Source organism: Fundulus heteroclitus, chromosome 18, assembly GCF_011125445.2.
Source record: "Fundulus heteroclitus isolate FHET01 chromosome 18, MU-UCD_Fhet_4.1, whole genome shotgun sequence".
Classification (NCBI taxonomy): Eukaryota; Metazoa; Chordata; class Actinopteri; order Cyprinodontiformes; family Fundulidae; genus Fundulus; species Fundulus heteroclitus.
Window position 1 is genome coordinate 6,736,175 of NC_046378.1, and position 20,524 is coordinate 6,756,698.

General features: G+C 46.6%; 4 protein-coding genes across 5 annotated transcripts; 3 read left to right on the forward strand and 1 right to left on the reverse strand.

Annotated features, from left to right (window-relative positions):
* The first annotated feature begins 12 nt into the window (after positions 1-12).
* LOC105933197 (membrane frizzled-related protein) lies at positions 13-6,897 on the forward strand. The gene is made up of 13 exons (XM_012872627.3): positions 13-846; positions 2,206-2,314; positions 2,414-2,551; positions 2,683-2,847; positions 2,943-3,162; positions 3,739-3,869; positions 3,959-4,084; positions 4,162-4,238; positions 4,322-4,470; positions 4,556-4,686; positions 5,491-5,625; positions 5,882-6,009; positions 6,454-6,897. The coding sequence occupies exons 1-13, from the start codon at positions 793-795 to the stop codon at positions 6,676-6,678; spliced, it is 1,788 nt and encodes a 595-aa protein (XP_012728081.2). The 5' UTR covers positions 13-792; the 3' UTR covers positions 6,679-6,897.
* Positions 6,898-7,031: 134 nt separating this feature from the next.
* Positions 7,032-11,239, reverse strand: nudt8 (nudix (nucleoside diphosphate linked moiety X)-type motif 8). Of its 2 annotated transcripts, XM_012872629.3 has the most exons (5): positions 11,099-11,239; positions 9,479-10,288; positions 9,248-9,380; positions 7,799-7,876; positions 7,032-7,678 (listed from the first exon to the last, which is right to left on the reverse strand). In XM_012872629.3, the coding sequence occupies exons 2-5, from the start codon at positions 10,285-10,287 to the stop codon at positions 7,484-7,486; spliced, it is 1,215 nt and encodes a 404-aa protein (XP_012728083.2). In that variant the 5' UTR covers position 10,288; positions 11,099-11,239; the 3' UTR covers positions 7,032-7,483. The 2 variants fall into 2 exon arrangements, with proteins under 2 accessions (XP_012728083.2, XP_021177196.1); XM_021321521.2 differs by lacking the exon at positions 11,099-11,239 and having other exon boundaries at positions 9,628-9,885.
* Positions 11,240-12,144: 905 nt separating this feature from the next.
* ftr86 (finTRIM family, member 86) lies at positions 12,145-17,095 on the forward strand. The gene is made up of 11 exons (XM_021321536.2): positions 12,145-12,788; positions 12,918-13,013; positions 13,127-13,360; positions 13,452-13,614; positions 13,696-13,794; positions 13,885-13,935; positions 14,047-14,088; positions 14,182-14,217; positions 14,310-14,372; positions 14,477-14,679; positions 16,551-17,095. Exons 1-11 carry the CDS (start codon positions 12,279-12,281, stop codon positions 16,884-16,886), a joined length of 1,833 nt encoding a protein of 610 aa, XP_021177211.2. The 5' UTR covers positions 12,145-12,278; the 3' UTR covers positions 16,887-17,095.
* Positions 17,096-18,910: 1,815 nt separating this feature from the next.
* Positions 18,911-20,498, forward strand: LOC105933199 (C1q-related factor). Its single transcript, XM_012872630.3, has 4 exons — positions 18,911-19,026; positions 19,350-19,460; positions 19,541-19,681; positions 19,770-20,498. Exons 1-4 carry the CDS (start codon positions 19,020-19,022, stop codon positions 20,204-20,206), a joined length of 696 nt encoding a protein of 231 aa, XP_012728084.2. The 5' UTR covers positions 18,911-19,019; the 3' UTR covers positions 20,207-20,498.
* The last annotated feature ends 26 nt before the right edge of the window (positions 20,499-20,524 follow it).

The window sequence follows — 20,524 nt, forward strand, 5'->3', positions numbered from 1 at the left end:
GTTGAATGATTCTGTTTTCCGGGTAAACCATAATAAGCTTTTACTGCTGAATAGATATTAAAAGACGACTTTCCGTAATGCAATCTTCCAACATACTTTTGAGTTCCTGCAGCTAATTGTTATTCCCACGTTCTGCTGAAATGAGGGCCTGCTTCGCTCTGGCCGGTGGCCCGAATTACTGCGTTTGTCCGTTCAGCTTTGTTTGCACACAAAGTGTTTGTCCACCCGGCCACTTTAGCTCGGACACACCAGAGTAGGTTGCTGTACGATCGAAGGATTATGTACGTTTAGCAAAGACCCCCCCCTCTTTTTTTCCCTCCTCCTCAGGGCTTAGTCCTCTCAGCTGACTCGGCTTTACTCAGCACTGGGAACAACTTTCTCAAAACCCTTTTGTGGCCAGGCCCATTTGAGCAAAAGACACAAGAGAACCACAGGTGGAATAAAGGGAATAAAGAATGGTTATATGTTGATAACTGCATCTTAAAACCCCGTGCCCTGTGAAACAGCTGGGTTTGATTGCTGATGTTCCTTTTGTGGGTCGTTGTTATGGATTACCAACATAAGGACACTGTGTGTAGAAGGACTGAGGACTGGGAGTTATCACAATCAAAGAGGAGGTCAGCGGTTTGGGCAAAATGAGCGACGGTAAGACAACTCTTTGAAATGTCCGTCAAAATCCACCCAGAGAAAGAGCTCTCCTCGTGACGTCCGTCCAGATTTAGTCCTAAAAACGCCGGGCTTTTGGAGGGTATCGCTGACCAGGATCCTTCTCCTTTCCGTTTGAGACTGAAGATGTCTGATCTCAGCCAGGTCTCAGTTTACTGCGACTCCTCTGATATTTATAAGGTGAGTGGGAAAGCGTTTGGCCGACGATTAGTCAACATTTTGTTCATGGACATTCTTTTTCTGGAAACGTGACATGGTAAATTAAAAGCTTTATTTGGTCTACTGGAACCTTTCAGTGGCATTGGTCTTTTAATAAATAAAGCATGTTTAGTAGTCGTTGCTATAAGACAACAGGCTCAAAACCTGAATACCTGTTGGTCATATGTCCAGTCTGGCCTCTGCCCTGCCTATCTCCAGCACTCCTGCAGGTGTCTCCAGCTGTAGCCGATACTTGGCACAAAGGTTCCCGCGCAATGTTTCAGCCATGTGGTCATTGTATTCAACCTATAGAGCCGTGCTGAATAAAATTCAGATCACCTACAAATACCCTTCTGACAAAGATAACCCGGTAATAATATTGCAGTCATCAAGTGAAAAAAACAATCTGAAAGCACGAAGTAGGCTGGAATATCTCAACGAAACTAACTCACTACAATCAGATGCCATGGCTGAGGCTTTGGGATTCCAGCAAACCCCAGTGAGAGACATCGTCTACAAACGGAGTAAATAAAGGACAGTGGTGAGGCATTACAGAAGGGGCTAGTACACCCCAGAGCATGTGGAAGACTTGTTATAAAACAACACAGAACAGCGTTCAATATTCCACATTAAGAAAGACACAGAACAAAAATCAGCGAACCAAAAAGAACGGTTAGGCCTGTCTCACATTGGCCAGGAAATACCTTGATGATCGTACGGACGCTTTGGAAAACATTGATGGGACGAAATTCTACTTTTTATGAAGGTGTGCCTCCCATCACACCTTACCAATCAGGCCTTAAGGCCAGGATCATCTGGATTATGCACTAAAACAATAACGCACGCCAGCAAGTTCACCTCTGAGTTGCTTATAAAAATAATATGAAGGTACTGGGGTGACCTAGTCAAAGTTCAGGTAAATTATTTAATGATAGTTTCATGATTTTTCTGTTATTAAATAAATCAGAAATCCTTGCAATGTTGCTGATTTAAAAAAAAAAAAAGTTTGTCCCATTAACACAGGCGCTTAATGGCAGACGTTCCAGCCAAGGATGACCAGAGAGATGTTAGAGGAAAAACTGAAGTTGTAATATACGACAAAGCAGGATTTGTTGTGCATTTCTCGTGTATTTTGCTGAGTTTCAATGTAGTATGAAGACTGTTTGTTATTCATCACCTTCAAAATACAGAAATAGCAGCTAACATGCTGGCTCAAATATACATGTGAAAGAGGAAGAAGTACGTTCTGCTGTGCCACTTGGTTTGAGCCGTCTATAAAAACATAAAAATGAAGAAATGAAGAAAAGCTGGATCATATTTATTTCCTTTTCCTTTCTGCAGAATGTTTACTGTAACCCTGCCTTTGAGCTGGCGGGGGAGCCGGCAGACAGGGTGGAGGGCTTCAGGACATCCTCGTCAACCCCTGAACCAATCAAACCCCCGGCAGCCAGTGAGTCAGCCAACCCCTGTCTTACAGTTTTTGGTCGATCCGACCTCTAGCTCAAATTTACTAAATCAGATTTACATGTGGCTATGATCTGTCATCCAGGCCCAAGCCAAGGTTTTCTGGAAGGGTGCTGGATGCGTCTGAGGGGCAGAGGGGATGGCTGGGGGCCAGTGGTGGTCTCTGCTGCCGTCCTGCTCCTGCTGATAGCCGTCGGACTGGCACTGGCTCTTCTTCTCACTCGTGAGTCCCTGCTGCGCCGTGGACGTTCAGGACGTGATCGGAGACATCTAGGGTTGAATGAATGTACTTACTGTACAGTGGGCAGAATTCAGATTTATGCTCTTTCCAATGATGTCCTGTTTTTGTTTTAGAGCTGAAAGGCCAGACAGTGGACCATCAGCCGACTACAACCTCTACAGGCCTACAGACTGCAGGACATGAAGCCTCCCACACCTCACCCACATCACCATCAAACAGGAGTCCCATACACAGCACAGCCGCACCACCGCCTGCCACCGTCCCCCAGCCTGAAAAAAGTAGGCCTACCCTCAATCAACAGAAATGGCATTTCTTTTTGTACGTGCTCTCTCTCTCTCTCTCTTCAGATGAGGTTTTCTTTTCCTTCTCTCAGGTTGCGGAGGTGTTATGACTGACCTAGGCGACAGCTTCAGTTCCCCAAACCACCCTGGCTCCTACCCCCCGAACACGCATTGCGTCTGGGTGATCCAGGTTCCCCCACCTCACTTGGTTCAGATTCGTGTCTCCTCTTTGGCCGTGGAGGGACCATCCCCCTGCCTGTTTGACTGGTTGGAGGTCCAGGAGCAGGTGGAGCAGACCTCTGTGGTCACCAGGTTGGTCGGGTCCCAGGGAGAGTGGAAAAAGTAGCCCCTTCCATTTTGAAACCCCCCGGGCTCATTACCTAAAATGGCTTAGCTGTGAGCTCAGAGTTGCACCTTGAACCTTTCCCAGCAAACACGTAAAGATGACACAAGATGGCGCTAAAGATTTGCACATATTTGTAGAGCTCTTTATGGGGTTTTTTGCATATTCTATCCATCAATCCATCCATTTTCCGACGCTTATCCCTATTGGGGTCACGAGGGGTGCTGGTGTCTATGGGTGTGAGGCGGGGTACATCCTGGACAGGTCGCCAGTCCATCACAGTTTTTTTTTTTGCATAGCTTTGGAAAATGTAACACATTTGTAAAATGTTATGGTCTCTTCGTGGTGTAGCGGGGTATATCCATGTTTATGATACGGGCGACCCAAGTTCAGATCTTGGTTGCATCAGGAAGGGCACCCGGTAAAGTCTGCGCCAAGCTGTGCAGTCTACTGACTTGCTGTGACGACCCCTGGATAAGAGAGCAACCAAAAGGGCAAAGCTGCAATGGAGACCCTGTGAAAAATTATCGGCCTTTCTGCTGCAGGTTCTGTGGCGCCGTCCCCCCACCGACGATCAACACCAACAGCAGCACCGCGTGGGTCACCTTCCACTCCGACAACAGCATCACCGGCAGCGGCTTCGCTGCGCAGTACCGGGCTGTCCTGCCGGCACACAGTCAGTACCCGGGGTTCTGGATGAGCGTGCCTGCTCCGCGTTCGTTTGTTCGCGCCGTCACCCCGGGGTCTGTTCTGGGTTTGTCTCAGGGAGCTGCAGCAGAGAGGAGTTCATGTGCGACGGTGGCCGGTGCCTGCTGCCTGTGTCCGTGTGTGACGGCTATCCCAACTGCCTTGACCAAACAGACGAGGCAAACTGCAGCCATAAGCACCAAGGTGAGGGCTCAGAACCTATTATAAGTCGACGGGGATGCTCAGGAAGCAAGCACGTGCGACTAATGCTGTTTTTCCAGAATGTGGTGGCCAGAGATCTGGGCCCTATGGTTACCTGGCAAGCCCAAATCACCCCAGACCGTATCCTCACCAGCAGGTACTTCTGGAAAGACTACCAAACACATGCCCCATCTGCTAATAACTGAAAAAAGAAAGCAATGGCCTCTTTGTGTTTTCTAGCTGTGTGTGTGGCACATATCTGTTGACGAGGGCCACGTCGTCACCCTGAGCTTCAGAAACTTCAGCCTGGAGACCCAGGATGTGTGTGAGTTCGACTATGTGGAAGTCCACGACAGCAGCAGCGTTGGAGCCGGAGGGGTCCTGGGGAGGTAAGGACCCCCCACGGTCGTACGTCCTTCCTGAACGTCGGCGCTAAAGAGTCGAGCTAAGGCGGCTTCTGTGCCTCGGCGACAGGTTTTGCGGTACCGCCCTCCCACCAGATCTGACCTCCTCAGGCCCCCGCATGACGGTGGTGTTTGTGGCGGATGAGGGCGTGGCCGACAGCGGCTTTAACGCCACGTACCAGGCTGTGTCCGTGCTGAACAGTGAGTGTCTGCTTTTATTGGGGTTGTTGCACTGTAAGATGTGATCGGTGCTGGTAGTATCATGGTTTGGGTCTGTTTTACTGACTCTGGCACATGGGGAATAAATACAGTGCTTTGTAGAAGATCCCCCTGAACACACCATCCACTTGGTTTGGCATGGTGATGGCAGCATTATCCTATGGGGATCCTTTTTCTACAGCGGAGGCAGGAATATTGGTGGAACCAAATGCCGGACAACCCTGGAAGAAAGCCCGTTAGAGGCTACAAAGACTTGAAACGCGGGCAAAGATTCACCTTTTAAACATACAACCAGCGCTATGATGGAACGGTGTGGGTCATAGCATAGCCGTGTGTTAGAATGGTCTAGTCAAAGTCCAGGCCTAAATCCAAGGTAAGATTCACAATGGATGTTCACAGATAGTCTCCATCTGACTGAGCTTGAGCTGTTTTACAAAGAAGAAGGGTCAGAAAATGTTTGGACACGTGAAAAAGACCTGCAACTGTAATTAACATTTATTTAAGGGAGCAAAGACAATGCACCAAACATTTTTCAGGTTTTTTTTTTACCGTTTTTTTGAGTTATTTCCTCTTGAAATAACTCACTATATCGCTGTATGCGAACAAAGAACCTGTGCAAGGCATCACTGTCTTTGTAATTTCATACAGATAACCTAAATGCAGTTATTAGGTTCTGCCGTAAACCTTTAGGTCCTTGACTCGTGTCGCTGGACAGAGCGCAAAACCAGCAAACCTAACAATGTTTCTCATACCCGCCTTGGGTTCTTTTTTCCCCTCCTCTACAAGCAACATGCGGCCCCGGCGAGTTTGCCTGCGGCACGGGGGAATGCCTTCAGCAGCAGTGGCTGTGTGACGGATGGAGCGACTGCCCGGACGGAGCCGACGAGCAGGGCTGTGGGAACTCCACCTACCCTCCTTTCAGTGAGTCCGTGTTATCGCTGACCTCGATCAAGACACAACGCACGCCTGTTGTCCGCTGCTATAGAGAGGCCGACATGGGAGACAACCTATTGTTCACAGCGGGGCAAAGGAAATGGAAGCAGCTTGAGACACACAAAAGACGTTCCAGTTTCAACTGGTTTCGATTGAACCCCGCTTGTTTTAATTGATTTAGGTTAACATCTATTTTTTTCTCTCTCTCTCTCTCTCTCTCTCTCTCTCGCACGATAAAATCCAGCTTCGTCGTGTGAGGTCATAGAGGTGGAGATGTGTCAGGGCCTCAGTTACAACCTGACCTCATTCCCCAACATCTGGCTGTCCATCGCTGACCAGAGAGAAGCCGCCACACGCCTGCGACAGTACCGGGTAAAAATTACCTCTACAGCACCTCTGGAATGGATTTGACTCGGCCGATGTTGTTTAAAAATAAAATAATAATTGAACTTTATTGATCTCACAGTGGAGAAATTCACTTCTGCATCTTACCCATGCCCTTGGGGAGCAGTGGGCTGCCACTGTGCGGTGCCTGGGGAGCAATTGGGGGTTAAGGGTCTTGCTCAGTGACCCATAATGGCAGCTTGTGGGAGTTGAACTCAGAACCTCTGAGACCAAAGCTCTGTGCTCTAACCACTAGGCCACCACTCCCCTAGGTTTGATCCCAACTGCCTGCACTCTGGGTCCCCTGAGCAAGACCCTCAACCCCCAATTGCTCCCTGGGCGCCCTACAGTGGCAGCCCACTGCTCCCCAATGGGGATGGGTTAAATGAAAAATTGGCAGTGATCATCGGGTTTAATCTGTTCTGTGGCCAGGTGCTAATGGAGCTGGCGTGCTTCGAGCCTCTGAGGAAGCTGGTGTGTGGGATGGTCGTTCCTCAGTGCAGCCCTCAGGGCGGCGTGCTGCAGCCCTGCCGCTCGGCCTGCTCCTCCGCCGAGCAGCAGTGCAGTCCGGCTCTGGGCCTCCTCTCCTTCAGCTGGCCCTTCAACTGCCACCTCTTGCCGGACTCACGAGACCCCGTGGAGTGCTCGCAGCCCTGAAGGTTTCACTGCGACGTCACCGCAAGGGCCTCACATATCAGCGTTTTAACCAGGAAGTAATTGGTTGCGAGGCCTTTGAGAGAACGTAACCTTTTGCATTTTGTCTGGACTAAAGCTGCGCGGCACTCGACTGATCCCACGTCTCACTGGAGTCGCTGAACACCTGAAGCTATTTCAAATGGAACAACTTTATACCTTTGGAAGTCAAACAAAACAAAACAAATATTTTAAAAAAAATCATGTTGCAAAGTCTACAGATGCAGGTAAAAGCAGAACTGTTGTGAAGTTTTTCTATTTATTGCTTTCGTGTCAATGCTGTAAAAATAAAAACCACTCTTTAGGGGCATAAAAAATTGCTCCAGGTCGTCTTTATTGCATTGTTCTTCCACACAAAAAAAAAATAAAATCAATGAAACACTTTGATTATTTAGGCTATTTTTAGGCAGTCTGGGTTCAATCAACAAGTAGACGGTACACAGGCTTGGTTCACTATACATCAGAGGCTTTCTTGTGTTTTGGTCATACGTGGATCAGTCAGACACACAAGAAAATATTGGCTCCTTCACTTTTATTAGTTCAAATAAGAAGAACAGAAAACTTAAACAGTGCTTTTTTTTAGGTCAGGTCAAAATAGTTGGCAGCTGTCTGTATTTAAAACAGAGTATGCTATGAGTATTTTCAGCCAACGTATAACAGCCTCCTAAAACACAACAAAACATGAGCAGACGAGGGAAACATTGATTTTCTTTGTTGATTTTTGACTTGTTTGCTACAAGAAGAAAGAGTTCCAGCCGTGAAAACCTTTCTAAGAGCCGTACGGAGGCCTGATGAGCTTCAGAGTGTGGTCCAGGGCCACTGCGGTCAGACCCCACACCCGATGTTTGCCGTTGCGAAAGACGGGCAGCGTGTAGCCGTATCGGTCACCGGTACGGAAGTGTGTGTAGCCTCGGTTCTGGGGGTTGCACAGGTGTGACAGGGACAAGGTGAAGATCTCGTCCACCTGGAATAAGTACAGACAAATCAGGTTCGCTGAGCAGAAACCAAACCGTTCAGCCTGATATTACTGGGTCAACTCATGAGGCGGGGGGGGAACTGATCTGGTTATGCATGCGGACCGTACCTCCTCTGGGTTTGGCTCGAAGGTCAACTCCTCAAGAGGACCGAGGTTAGCCAACACTGGAGCAATCATCATCCCTGACTGCAGAGAAATGACAACGTACACAGCCGAGTCAGAGCACAGGAAGGCCTCAACCCTCGAAACGTCAGACATTTTGTCACATTACAACCGGATTCTCTGTAGGATTTAGGTCTGGACGTCCAGCGCGCGACTACGCTTTGACCTAAACCATGGCTGCAGTATTGTTGCCTTGCTGGAAGGCGAGCCTCTCCAGTCTCACGTCTTTTGCGATCAGAGCTCGACTCCACGCTGGTGAGGCCGATTGGCCCTTTGATTCTGGTGTGTAGGTCAACGGACACGTCCCAAAGACGCAGGACACCGGCCCTGAAGGATTTGAGTTTGAGACCTCTGCTCTAACCGATTTCTACCAGTACTGCCCCACATGTAGCGCCATTCATTGTCCCGTCAGCTCTGACCAGCTTTCTGGTCTTTGTTGGGGGAAAAAAAAAGCATCCTGCCCACATGATGCTGCCACCACCATGTTTTACCACGGGGATGTTGCTCTGAGAAATGTGCACGGTATTTTTCAGACCGGCCACACAGTTCTACGCTGGTTTCATCCAACCACAGCATGTTTAGCCTGCCTCTCGTAATGCGTGCCAAATGGTAAATGAGACTTATCGCTGATGGATTTCTTCTGGCCACTCTTGCTTATAGGTGCTGTGGATCCCTGTAGCTCCTCTGGAGATACCCTGGGCCTATTTGGCTACTGATTCATGCATCCCTTGCGCATAGGGCCAGTTTTAGTAGATGGCCAAATCTTTCCATGTTCTGATGACGGACTGAACTCCTTGGGATACGGTTTTAGAACCCCACGTCGCCATGACCAGTCCGCTGTCTTCCTTGGTCGTTGTGATGCCGCTTGTTGACCGTTCTTCTCCAACAAACCTCTGAGGCGTGGCAGCTGGATTTACCGTACTGTGAAAAAGTATATGACCCCTTAAAATACGTTATCTAAAGAAGAAAAATACGTTGAGAACTCGTCGTTTCCTCAGTTTGCGCCCGCCACTGTGTTCACCTTTCGCCTTCCAGTCTGGCGCGCATGCACGAAAAACCCAGATGAAGACAATAGCAGTGAACTGGTCTATTTAAGGGTAGAAGGTTTGAAAGGGCTGAATAAAAATTATCGTTTCCCAATCATGTGCTACTTTATGTTAGCCTGTCGCATAAAATCCCAATAAATGCACAACATGAGCGGTTGTAATGTGAGAGAATGTAAAGAGATTTAATGGGGGTGGATGAAATTGCGAGGAAGTACAGCTTTGAAAACATCGCTTCTGGGTGTTTGAAACATTAGCTCTGATCCTTTAAGGTTCGGATGACTGTGTTTAATCATCTTCACAACCCCGTGGGTTCAACGGGAGGCAAATCAAAGTTAGCCGTTCCACTCACTGCGTCCCTCAGAGGTTTCATGACACCCCAGACCTTCTCAGCTGGAACAGTGACGCCCAGCTCCTCCCGGGCCTCCCGCAGGGCTGTGGCCACCACATCCGTGTCTGACGGATCGCCCTTTCCTCCGGCAAAGCTACAAGAACGACACACAACACAGTGCTCTGACTGGAAATCGGTTAAATAAAAAGGAGAAGAACACGGCGCCGAGTTTGTCTTGGGCCTCCCACTAACCTAACGTCTCCTTTGTGCTTGCCCTTCAGCGTACAAGAGCGCAGAGTAAAAAGAAACGCCGGCCCCCCTTTATCGCAGCAGAGGGAAACCAAGATGGATGCCCACTTGCCTTTGTTCTTCCCTTGAGTCTGACTGGCCCCTTTTCTTACTTTGTCCATGTCGTAGAGCTTCCGGTTGGCCTGCAGGAGCCGTCGACACCTGCTCTCGTTCTCGGGGGACAGGCAGTCCCTCCAGGTGTCGGCCACGCGAGGCGCGGCCTGATGAACAGTTCTGATCTGGCGCACATTGTGACAGCGGAGCTGTGCTTGACAGGGGAGACGGTTTAAAATCCAGGGATTGAGTTCTGGCCGATGGAAAGAATAATAAGACCTGCGTTTGCGCTGTAGACAGTTCCGGAGAACGTTGCATTGGCTCTTGTCGATGACACCAAACGTAGCCTGGCTAACATCCCGAGGCCAGAAAGTACTGTCGACGAAACAGTCCCAGAAAGTGCTGAAAGGATAAGATTCCACTTTGGTTTTGGCAGAGACCTGAGCGCGGTGATAATGGCTTCCCAGAAGAGCTTTGGTCAGAGGGCCCTCCGGCCGACGCTTCTCGCCGTCTGCGCTGAACGACGGCGGGTGAGCCGAGCAGCACACAGTCCTTGTTCCTTTTTCACAGATACGTCCACACCTCCCTTCATCAATGTGCCTCACGCCCGACCACGACGAGCCGATGTGTTCAGAGAGGGCAAAAAGGTGAAGTTCCCTCATTTGCCACGGTGACCTCAAGGGACAAGCCCAAACCAGGACTGTTGAACCCCGGAGCATCCTGGGAAACAAGCACAAACAAACTATGAGAGACTGAGAACAATAAAAAAAACATTACAAAAAATACTATTCACCTGATTTATCAGGCTGTGCCCGTTGGTTTGAAACATCAATGTGAATAAAGTTCAGGTGAACCCACAGATGGGGTCTTCACCTTCCAAAGGAAGCTGACTGACTTACAAGAAACAATCACTAGCTTAGAGAAAACAAACCCACGTTACACTGTTTTTAGATTTTTATTTGTATAAAAATGTGAGAAAACTTTGGCGTCTTTCCTTCTGTTTCACACTTGTGCCATACTTTGTATCACTCGGTCATAAAGAAATCCCAATAAAACCACACTGAAGTCGTTTGTAGCGAGGGTAATCTTAAAAAAAAAGTCCCCTTCTAAAACAAGAAGCGAAAAGATAAAACACACAATGTCAACACCCAACAACTCAAGTTTGTGCCTAAAGCCAAACTTTGCTGCTACCTAGCATGATGTGCTTTACTTTATCTTGATGTAACTGTTTTACTAACGCTACAACTCAAATAACACGAAACAGCTCTTTAGTAGCTGTCAAGCTCTCTGTGTGTAAGACGAGCTTTCAGAGAAGCCAACCAGACTAACTGGATGTTAGCAAAACACCAACAACACAGAGCTAGCAAGCTAATGCTAACAGTAACAGGGCTGAATATCGTGTTTTACCAACTGCAGATATACAGCATGTTCCACACAAGTTCAGAATATATTTCAGTGACCTGTTTACTGGGGGAAAAACGTAACATAACAGCTGAAAATAGTCTGCACTGAGAGAAAAGTCAACAATACCTGGTCAATCGTCGTGCTACCCGGCTAGCTGCCCTTGGGTCTGCTCCTTTTTCTCACTACGGCGCCAAGGAGGGCGGAAGGGATGACCGTTTTCGGCGAGGGAGGAGTGGCTTGATTAACTAAACTCAGACCCACATTACATTTTAATGCAGCATATTAAGCGTTTTCACTGACTTTATTCATTCGTGTGTTTATTCGTTATAGGCAAATTCGTCATTGTTGCTTGGCATTAAAGCCGGTCTGTTTAAAAAGCGAACTCCACTAAATGAGCCGGCCAAAGAACAGGGTTTATAACTTTCATGGGGAGCAAGTTAACCTGGCTGCTCCCAAATGGCAGAGACTGGAACAGACTTCAGAGGACATTTAAAATACAGCTTTACCTTGTAAAATGTAAATAAGGTAAGAACAAGACAATAACACAACTTATTAAAAGGAACACTGTACTACTTGTTTTAAAAAAAAATCTAATAAAAAGTCAGAAGATATTAGTTTATTATACTTTTGTTTTTGCTTAACCTTATTTGTTTAAAAGTGGAAAAATAAATTAGTAGCGAAAAATAAATAAGTTGGACAAATCCGTCAAACGACGGTGTGCTGGTGGGAAAATGATGCGGACCCAACTGAGGCTATGCGTCACACGCGTCGGTTCCGCCCTCAGCGTTGACGCCAAACGTACCTCATAAAACTTGTTTTTCCTCTATTTTTGTTGTTGAAAAAATCTGGACATTCATCGCTGATTAAATCTCTGAATGATGTCATCATTTCTTACTGCCAGAAAACCAGTTTGTCTTGTCGGCCAGTTCTTTTTCTTTTTCTTCCAAAATGGACGAAAAAGAGCTCATCGTTGTTTTTATTTTTAAGAAGATAATATAACCCTTTGTTTGTTCAAACTTTCAAACACATTTTCCCTAATTAGTACGTGTTGTCAATTAAAAAAGAAAGAAACAATGATATTGGGTCTGGCACTGACAAATAATTGAGAAACACCAGTGACATAATTGGAAGAAACTCTCCACACCTGTTCTTCAAGCCCCACCCCAAGCAAAGGGAGCATGACTATTTCAGTGGCATGTGGTTCAGCCAACTGCCATTTTAGTACTATAGTCCCTCACTGTCCCTGTCTTTTGCTTTTAAGCCTTGATTTTCGTGAGCTACAGGTCATCCATACCTCCTGGACCTCATGGCCTCAGCTTGGCCTGAAGAGGAGAGCTTTGCCTGCTCCGTATGTCTGGAGACCCTGAAGAACCCTGCCACTCTAACATGTGGACACTCTTACTGCTTGGATTGTATCGAAAACCACTGGGACAAGGAAGAAGGCAAAGGTCAGTACAGCTGCCCTCAGTGTCGGCAGCTCTTCACTCCTCGGCCTTGTATGGCCAAGAACACTCTGCTGGCCCAGGCCATGGAGAAGCTAAGAACAAACAGCTTGAAGCAACGCTCCTTGGTGGGCGTCTATTCAGCTCAGCCGGCGACTCCCGTCTACTTGGAACTCGTGTCCGACGTTGGGCCGAGGAAGGGGAGCGTTTACCCCAACCTGCCCACGGCGGACCACAGACCCTGCCCTCAACACAACCAGCCGCTGGATCTGTTTTGCCACGAAGACAAGGAGTGTGTGTGCGTGATGTGTTGCCAACATGGACACACGGGACATCGTGTGGTTAGACCCCAAGAAGAAAGAAGAGAGAGACAGGTATGTGATTGGCAAATATGGCCAAATCCAATATGCGTAACTTGGCAAGTACACTAAAGATTGGGTGAATCTAGAACTTCCTTTGCTCGTCTCTGCTGTGACGTTGTCCACCACACTGATCTGGTCTAGAAAGAGCTCCTTGATATGCAGAAAGAGGTACACACGAGAATCCAGGAGACCGAGAGGAAGATCATGGAGGTCCCGCATACTTCTCGTCAACAAAAGGTTTGGTGAAACTTCTCGCCGGTGGTTCCAGACCTCCTCCTTGTCCGTTTTTTATTTCTTAGAAACCGACACTTAAGGCTCTCTAATTTCTCTTTCTCGCTGTCGACGTTCAGGCCTTGCTGCAGGCCCTTCAAAGGGAGAGCTCCGATTTGTTTCCCGATCTGGTTAAGACCCTGAACTTCACGGGGGCACAGGTTGGCGAGCTGCTTGGTGCTCATGAGACGGTCTTCAGCGAGCGCGTTGAGGGACAGGTCAAGTGCATGGAGCGTGATTTGGCGGAGCTCCATCAAAAGAGAGATGACCTAAGCAGGCTGGCGAACATGCAGGATGACATCTGCTTCCTGAAGGTAAGGCAGGATGTTGCTATATATTTTCAGAACTGAAAGTGTTTTTGTTTGTTTTTTTGACTTCCTTAATCTGCAACATTTATCTCTTAAGAACTTCCTCCTCATGGAGCCGTTGGGGCAGACCGGTGCCCCAGGACAGCCTGGGATTGGTCAGGAGGAAGCTGTGGTGGCCTCCGTACGATTGGTCATTAAAGAGCTGCAAGAATCGGTGAAAAACCTCTGCCAGGACACTTTGGCCAAGATTGTCAAAATAGGTCTGCTTCTCATTCCTTCTCATTGGTTTTTTTCTTCACTTTCCTGTTCTCTTGACGGCTAAGTCCTTGTTTTCTCTGCAGTGAGTCATGAACCGGTGGCTTCGACACCCAACGGTGAGGCAGCAGCAACAAGCACGGTACCCACTGATCATTCTGGTCCGGCCACTACTCAGGATTCAGGTTTGGAAACCTCTCCTTGTGGCAGTATACAGAGTTACTTTAAATCATTGGAAAACGGCTTGCTTCTTACAGAGTATTCTTTTTCTATAGTCTATGAAGAAATAGACATTTCTCCACCCTTGCCACCCGTACGACCTCCCAGTAAGTTTCTTAAACGCATTGTAAGGATAGGTGTTTTATATTAAAAAAATTTTTTTTTTTTTTTTTGAGAACTGCCAAGGTCTCAGTTAAATTGTCACATTTCTTTCACAGCACGTGAGCCTTCAAGGTTCGGAGGTTCTATGAGCCATCGAGGTAAAATTGAAACTAAGATGATGATTTAATGATGCTTGATCACATGAAGGTAAAACTTGTTTGTTTCTCTCTCTCCCCTGTTTGGATGTGAAGCCTCAGTACCCCCTCCTCCCCTCCCACTTCCTCGAGGTACATCTTCTACCAATGCAGTCAAACTGAAGGTGACCTTTTTTTTACTTGTATTGTTTTAATAACACAACATTATGAATTTGTTGTTGTAGCATCTGGGACATCAATTAGACTTGTGAATCCGGAGCCAAAAACAAGGATGGATATGTTAAAATGTGAGTGACTGTTGCTCTTAAAAAAAAAAAAAAAAAAAAAAAAAAGCACAATACAGCCTTCTTGCTGTTCTGAGGCTTCATCGCAATGCGCCCTGTTTCTCTAGTCCGCTTTGAACCTACCATGGACCCCAACACGGTGTACCGCCACATGAAGCTGTCGGAGGACTGTCGTAAGGTGACGATGCGCGCCGAGACCCTCAATCCACCGGACCACCCTGACCGCTTCTTCTTCTGGAGGCAAGTTTTCTGCCAGGAGCCCCTGGCAGGGAGCCCTTACTACTGGGAGGTGGAGTGGACTGGCCAGAAGGTGAGTCTTTACACATCCCTTACAGTCCAGCTTTGGCTTTCTTTATACCTGGATAACCGTAACGCTGCCAGCGACTCTGGTATCGTGGTAGTGTTCATGATTGTCAGCTTGACAGAAACGGTGAAACATTTAGTGGATAAATTGCTTTTAATCACTAAATGTGTGAAAATCCAGTGATTCCCACCAAACGTCACTCTTTTGGGTTTTTTGCGTGCAAACCAGAGGTGGGTAGAGTAGAAAGATTGCAAAGTATTCAGAGCAAATGCCTCTTAAGTAAAGGGTATTTTAATATTTAATGTTCACTTTTAAAAAAAAAATGTAATCAAACAATGCTAAATTATATGCAGGTTCTGATATTTAGAAGAATATTTAATAAAATGAATCACATCTTTCTACAGTAACAACTTTGGGAAGAACCACATTTCCAAGTCTCAGTTTACCACAGCATAAATTGTTTGAAACCAATTCTTATGTAAGGTGTATGTGTTAGTGAGAAGTACTTCCAGGGGCACTAGTGAACTGCTCTATTTAATAAAACTATGTCTGCCTCCCAGCTGCAGCTGGGATCTGCGTCTCTTGCACTCTTCTTTGAACCCAACAAACATTAGTGAACAGCTAGACAAGGTTCTGCAATCAAAGATCTAATGAGTACAAAATCTCTGTTCAGGACCAGGGAAGGGGAAAAAGCAAGCTGCCCTGCGTGGTTTAGATGTTTCACTGCTCCAGCATGCCCGATTTCCGTTGCTTAGTGATTATCGGGCTTTTGCTGAACTGCAACCATCTGAATCTGGTTTGGTAAAGAAGACGAGCATGTAAAACATGCAGGGTGACGTCCCTTGAGGATGAGGGTTGTTAAGAAGTATTGTGTTTAATATTGCACCAAATGATTCAGCAAACCCTTGTCTGACGCTATGGGTCAGAAGTGTGGTTGCTGCAGGGGTTTGGTCTGGTGCTCAGCACTTCATGATGGGTATGAGGAGGAGGGGTGGATCAAGCCGGGTTAAGGAGTACATTTTATTTTTGATTGAAGGAAATGATTGGGCTCCAGCAGAAGGAAAAGGGGGGGTCTACAGACCCTTTACATGAGAAGGGGCACTTTCCTCATTCATGGGGAAAGGACAAGTGCTTGACCACCTAGTGATCTATCTGTGCATGCCTGTATATCCCCAATTTGGGCTTTAGGGAATGATGCCCAGGGTAAGTCCATCTGTTTATGCATCAGGTGCACACTCTCCCACTTGTGTACTATGGAAGATGCCAACACTTTGTCTACCTGCCATCTAAAGCTAAAACATGAGATCATGGTTAAATGACCTTTTGCTGTCTTCGCGATTGCTTCCATTAAACAAATGTCCACACAAATAATCGCTGGTTTGTGAATGCTCTCCAGTTCGATGGTAGACTAACTATAAACAGTGAAGATGCTGAAGGTTTAACTTCTGCTTCACCTAACGAGGGCTCAGTTTTATCGAAAGGAAAAATCACTCGATGCTAGCTAGAGCATTTACATTACCCTCAGTCATTTGATGCACTGAATAGACTACGGATCTACTATTTAATTCTGCCTTTCTAAAACCACTGAAAATGCAGGAAAAATATCTAATTGTTTAAGATGGTGGGGGAGAGAGAATCTGCTGTGAATCACTGCATAAAGCAGGGGACCTGAACACACCCAGCCTCACCACTCTGTTGCAACTTTCCACTGAAATGGTGTCCAGATAAGCAATGGCGTACTCATCTGGGGCAAAACCGTCATGTTATCAGCATTTTATTTCTATCCTCTGGGTGCTTCTGCCACCCTTGATCCACTTCCTGTCTTAGTTGCATGGGTTTTCTCTTTAATTTGTTTCTCTCTATGTACATCTAAACAGATCACCGTTGGCGTTGCCTACAAGGAGATGGAGCGTAAAAGCTCTGACAACAAAAGCCGTCTGGGTCACAACGCTCATTCCTGGAGCCTATACTGGTCCGGCACCGGCTTCTCCTTCTGGCACGACAACCAGGAAAAACTGCTGGGCTCACCCAAGGCCAAGAGGATCGGCGTCTACCTGGACCAGCATGCGGGGATCCTGAACTTCTACAACATCGCCAACAAACAGGCTCACCTCATCCATCACCACGAGGCGCAGTTCAACGGGCCGGTGTACGCCGGGTTCAGGCTGGGGGCAGGAGTAGGGGACTCGCTGACTATCTGTGAACTGGGTTGAGTTCAGCATTATGATTGGTCGTTGTTTTGGGACGATGCCTTCCTGTTTAGGTGGAATAATGCAAAACTAAAATTTAAACCTTTGCAATGTCTTTGGCTCCAACGTTCATGGAAAACGACATATGTGATTTGTTGACTGTTATTTGTGCTAGAACACTTATTAAATTTTAAAGTAATAAAATCATCTTAATTTAAACATTTCTTGGTTTCATTAACGGATGAGTGATGTCTTGTTTGAATGTGACGCATTGATATTTTCTTCCCACAATGTCCAAGTATATCGTGTGTGTGTGTCCAAAAGTTCAGAATGATTCTGTTTCTGCACTGCAACACTATAATTACCTCCATATTTCCATTGCTTGTCAGATGGACATGTTGTCATGGTCATCAGAGGGGGGGGGGGGGGGGGGGGGATTGGGTAAATTTGTGATTATTATATATGCATATCACTATAAACTGTGTGGCAGTAGAACCTTTATGGTCCCGTCCATCCTTTTGAGTCAGATCTGGGGGCTAAGAAGTCCAAGTCTGCATCCTGAGTGTGTGTGTGTATTTTTTTTTTTTTTTTTTTTTTTGACCCCAAATTGTTGTGGTGTTTAGCCTGTTTTAGTACACCATAAACTTGCTGCTGGTCTCCTGCCAAGGTGCACATTTGATTGAGAAATCATGTTGCATGAATTACTTCCTGTGTGAGTTTTGTGGCTGATCATTGTAAAAAGCTGTTCAGAAAGCTCCGTACCGTTGTTTTGGTATGAATGTCATATTCAATTATTGCCTTTCATTTTAAGTTTTGCCAGAGTTAAATGATACAATATATAAACGTTCTCTAATCCACACCTGGTCTATTTTTACAAGCATACAGACTGAAATCAAAATGCACCACCATTAATGTTTGGATAAACAACTTTTGACAAGCTGTAGAGTAATGGCCTGCTTTCTGTCGCCACCAACAAGGCCATGGCATAATTCTGAATGGATATTTAATTTTAATAGAAACTGAAGAGCTCATTTGACTTGGTTTTCTGGCAGAGAGGTCAGAAGGAAAATGAAAGTCCGGTTTCTCCATTTCAGAACCAGTATTGGTGTCTGTGGATTCCTTGTCCTGTTGAACTTCCATATTGGTCCAAGTTTTAGCATGTTGAGGTGGGGTGAAGTTGAAGGATTTGACAGTATGGATTTGGTTACTTCACCCACTCTGTGTAACACACCAGCAGCACTAAGAGAAACAGACCATGATGCTACCACCATCATGCTTGGCAGTTGGTACAGGGATTTCTTTTTTAGCTTGAATCATCCTAACATAATCCACAGTTTGTCAGTACGCCAATCACCGTTTGTGTGCTCAACATTTGTCTCCTGTGAATATAAAGTTTTTCTCCTGAAAATGTAACTTATGTGAGCTGCTGAATATATTTTAGTCATCCTTGAAGGGGCTGAGTTTGGAGTAGCTCTTCTGACTTTGTGCGTTCCCTATAAGAGGATGCTGATGTAAAGCTTGACGTGACGTGGGCGACAGTGTTCGCGTCTCGGCGTTTATGATCCGCTTAAACGTCGGTGGTTCTCAGGATGTTCCATCTAAAGCATTTTGCTGTTTGGGTGAGATGGTTGAACTTGAGAAAAAGCTGTGCCTCAACCCTGCTGAACATTTGTGGACTATGCTTAAAAGCTGAGTTCATGCAGAGAACAAACAGTTGAAATGCATCATTAAATGTCCTAAAACAGTAAAACAAGCCGAATATAAATTTCCGACCCAATTAATTGTAATTGTAAAATATTTCAAAACTGGAAGTACCCATACCAGGAGGTCGGTTGGATACGAGGCACCTCAATGTGAGAACACAAGCTTTTCAGACCTTTAACAGGTGAAGGATGATACCTGAGCTGCGTGAATACCAAAGCCCCAAACTATGAACCAATGTCAGGGATGGGCTGGCTGTAGGAAATCTATCCTCACTCATGGTTTTAAAGGTAACTGGGAGGAACATAACGTACAGGGAGGAACATAACGTACAAGGAGGAGCAGACCTGGGAGGGATAATGAGGGAGGAGCTCCACAGCAAATATATATCCTCTGTTCCTGTCCTATCGATGAACACCTTTCCTCTCCTTCAGAAGGATCGTTTCACTTTCCAACATGAGAGGTGAGACTTTAAGGGATCCGGCTTCCCAGATTTTAAAGTTTAAATGCAAGGCTTTTGAGTTTTGAACTACTTTCGTTCGTGGTAGATGACTAAGGAGAATTAAATTGGGTTTAAGGTATGTTTTAAATTACAATTTTAATAATGAAACAGATGAACTGACAATTCATACATAGTTTATGAGAAAATGGGGAAAAAGTGTAAGTTTGATGGTAGTTATGTTCAAACCGGAACGGAAGATCTTCAACATCAGCTTAGAGCAGTAAAGCTGTTGAGCAAAGTTTTCCTGATTAATGCGGTGTTGTTTTTTGTCGTTTCTGTCCCAGCAATCGTCCTCCTGTGTCTGCTGCATGCAGCTTTTGGTCAGGTTCAAAACAAATTCTCATGGAACGGACCCGCCGTCACAAAAGCCACTGCAGACTCCAGTCAAGACAAACGTGGGCTACCTTTCTCTTTAGACACAGTCTCTACCCGGTCTTCCCTGCTAAATCGGTGAGCGTATATGTTTTCTGTGCAGTGTGCAGCAATGACCAAGCGGCGTGCGGCTGCTGCCTGATGCAGAAGCAGATGTCGAGGATGGAGGAGTTCTTCAACATGACGGCCAAAGAACTGAGCCAGCAGCTGATGAACACCAAGACGACCCTCAACAACATCAAAAGTGAGCGATCACTCCAGGCAGAACCTATAGAGCAGGCACTACCTGCTGATCCCATTAACCACATCTTCTTCTTCCTCTGACTCCCCAGAGAACCGGGTTGCCTTCTCCGTCGCCCTGAACAACGACAACAGCATGACCTGCTTTGGCCCCTTCCCCGACGACAGGCGGATCCCTTACAAGCAGGTCTTCCTGAACCTGGGAGACAGCTACAACGCGCAGACCGGCGTCTTCACCGTCCCCCGCTCGGGCGTCTACAGCGTGGCTGCCACCGTCTACAGCCTGTCGCCCTTCGACATGCCCCAGGCCACCTGCGCCCAGCTGCAGGTGAACGGCGCCGTCGTGGCCCCCCTCCTGGAGAAGAACGGGCTGGACAGCGAGGACAGCAGCACCGTCGTGCTCGCCAGACACCTGAAGGCGGGCGACCAGGTGACCGTCAGCCTGCAGAAAGGATGCAACATCTGCGACGACGTCAACCACTTCAACACGTTCACCAGCTTCCTGCTGTACGCTGCCGAGCAGGCATAGCTGGCTTTAACTCTGCGACACGACGTCTGTTCAGCTTAACAGTAGTGGGTTCTATCGCCACTCGTTGTGTTCAAGAGTCTGTTTTCTTCTGTATGCCATTGTTAGCATCGCGTCGACTGAGGGGGATGAACAAATAAAATAGCTGTTATGTCTATTTTTTTTTTTTTTTTTAAAGTTGATGTATCCTGGCTGTAACTTTTGACCAATTTGAAATTCTGGTGAAATTTTCTGATCTGAGCAACAAGTGAAATGGTTTCATCATGCAAATAAAATAAACTAGACAACATATAAGCTGCCGTTGTGAGCTTTTTTTTTTGA

Coding starts and splice junctions, on each gene's coding strand:
- LOC105933197 (XM_012872627.3), top strand. CDS start 793: ATGTCTGATCTCAGCCAGGTCTCAGTTTACTGCGACTCCTCTGATATT. Junction 4,239..4,321: donor GACCGTATCCTCACCAGCAG/GTACTTCTGGAA, acceptor TGTGTTTTCTAG/CTGTGTGTGTGGCACATATC. Junction 4,687..5,490: donor GGCTGTGTCCGTGCTGAACA/GTGAGTGTCTGC, acceptor CTCCTCTACAAG/CAACATGCGGCCCCGGCGAG.
- nudt8 (XM_012872629.3), bottom strand. CDS start 10,287: ATGCTCCGGGGTTCAACAGTCCTGGTTTGGGCTTGTCCCTTGAGGTCA. Junction 9,381..9,478: donor AAGCACAAAGGAGACGTTAG/GTTAGTGGGAGG, acceptor TCGTTCTTGTAG/CTTTGCCGGAGGAAAGGGCG. Junction 7,877..9,247: donor TGAAACCTCTGAGGGACGCA/GTGAGTGGAACG, acceptor ATTTCTCTGCAG/TCAGGGATGATGATTGCTCC.
- ftr86 (XM_021321536.2), top strand. CDS start 12,279: ATGGCCTCAGCTTGGCCTGAAGAGGAGAGCTTTGCCTGCTCCGTATGT. Junction 13,014..13,126: donor ATACTTCTCGTCAACAAAAG/GTTTGGTGAAAC, acceptor GTCGACGTTCAG/GCCTTGCTGCAGGCCCTTCA. Junction 13,795..13,884: donor GGCCACTACTCAGGATTCAG/GTTTGGAAACCT, acceptor CTTTTTCTATAG/TCTATGAAGAAATAGACATT.
- LOC105933199 (XM_012872630.3), top strand. Junction 19,461..19,540: donor AGACTCCAGTCAAGACAAAC/GTGGGCTACCTT, acceptor TTTTCTGTGCAG/TGTGCAGCAATGACCAAGCG. Junction 19,682..19,769: donor GACCCTCAACAACATCAAAA/GTGAGCGATCAC, acceptor CTGACTCCCCAG/AGAACCGGGTTGCCTTCTCC.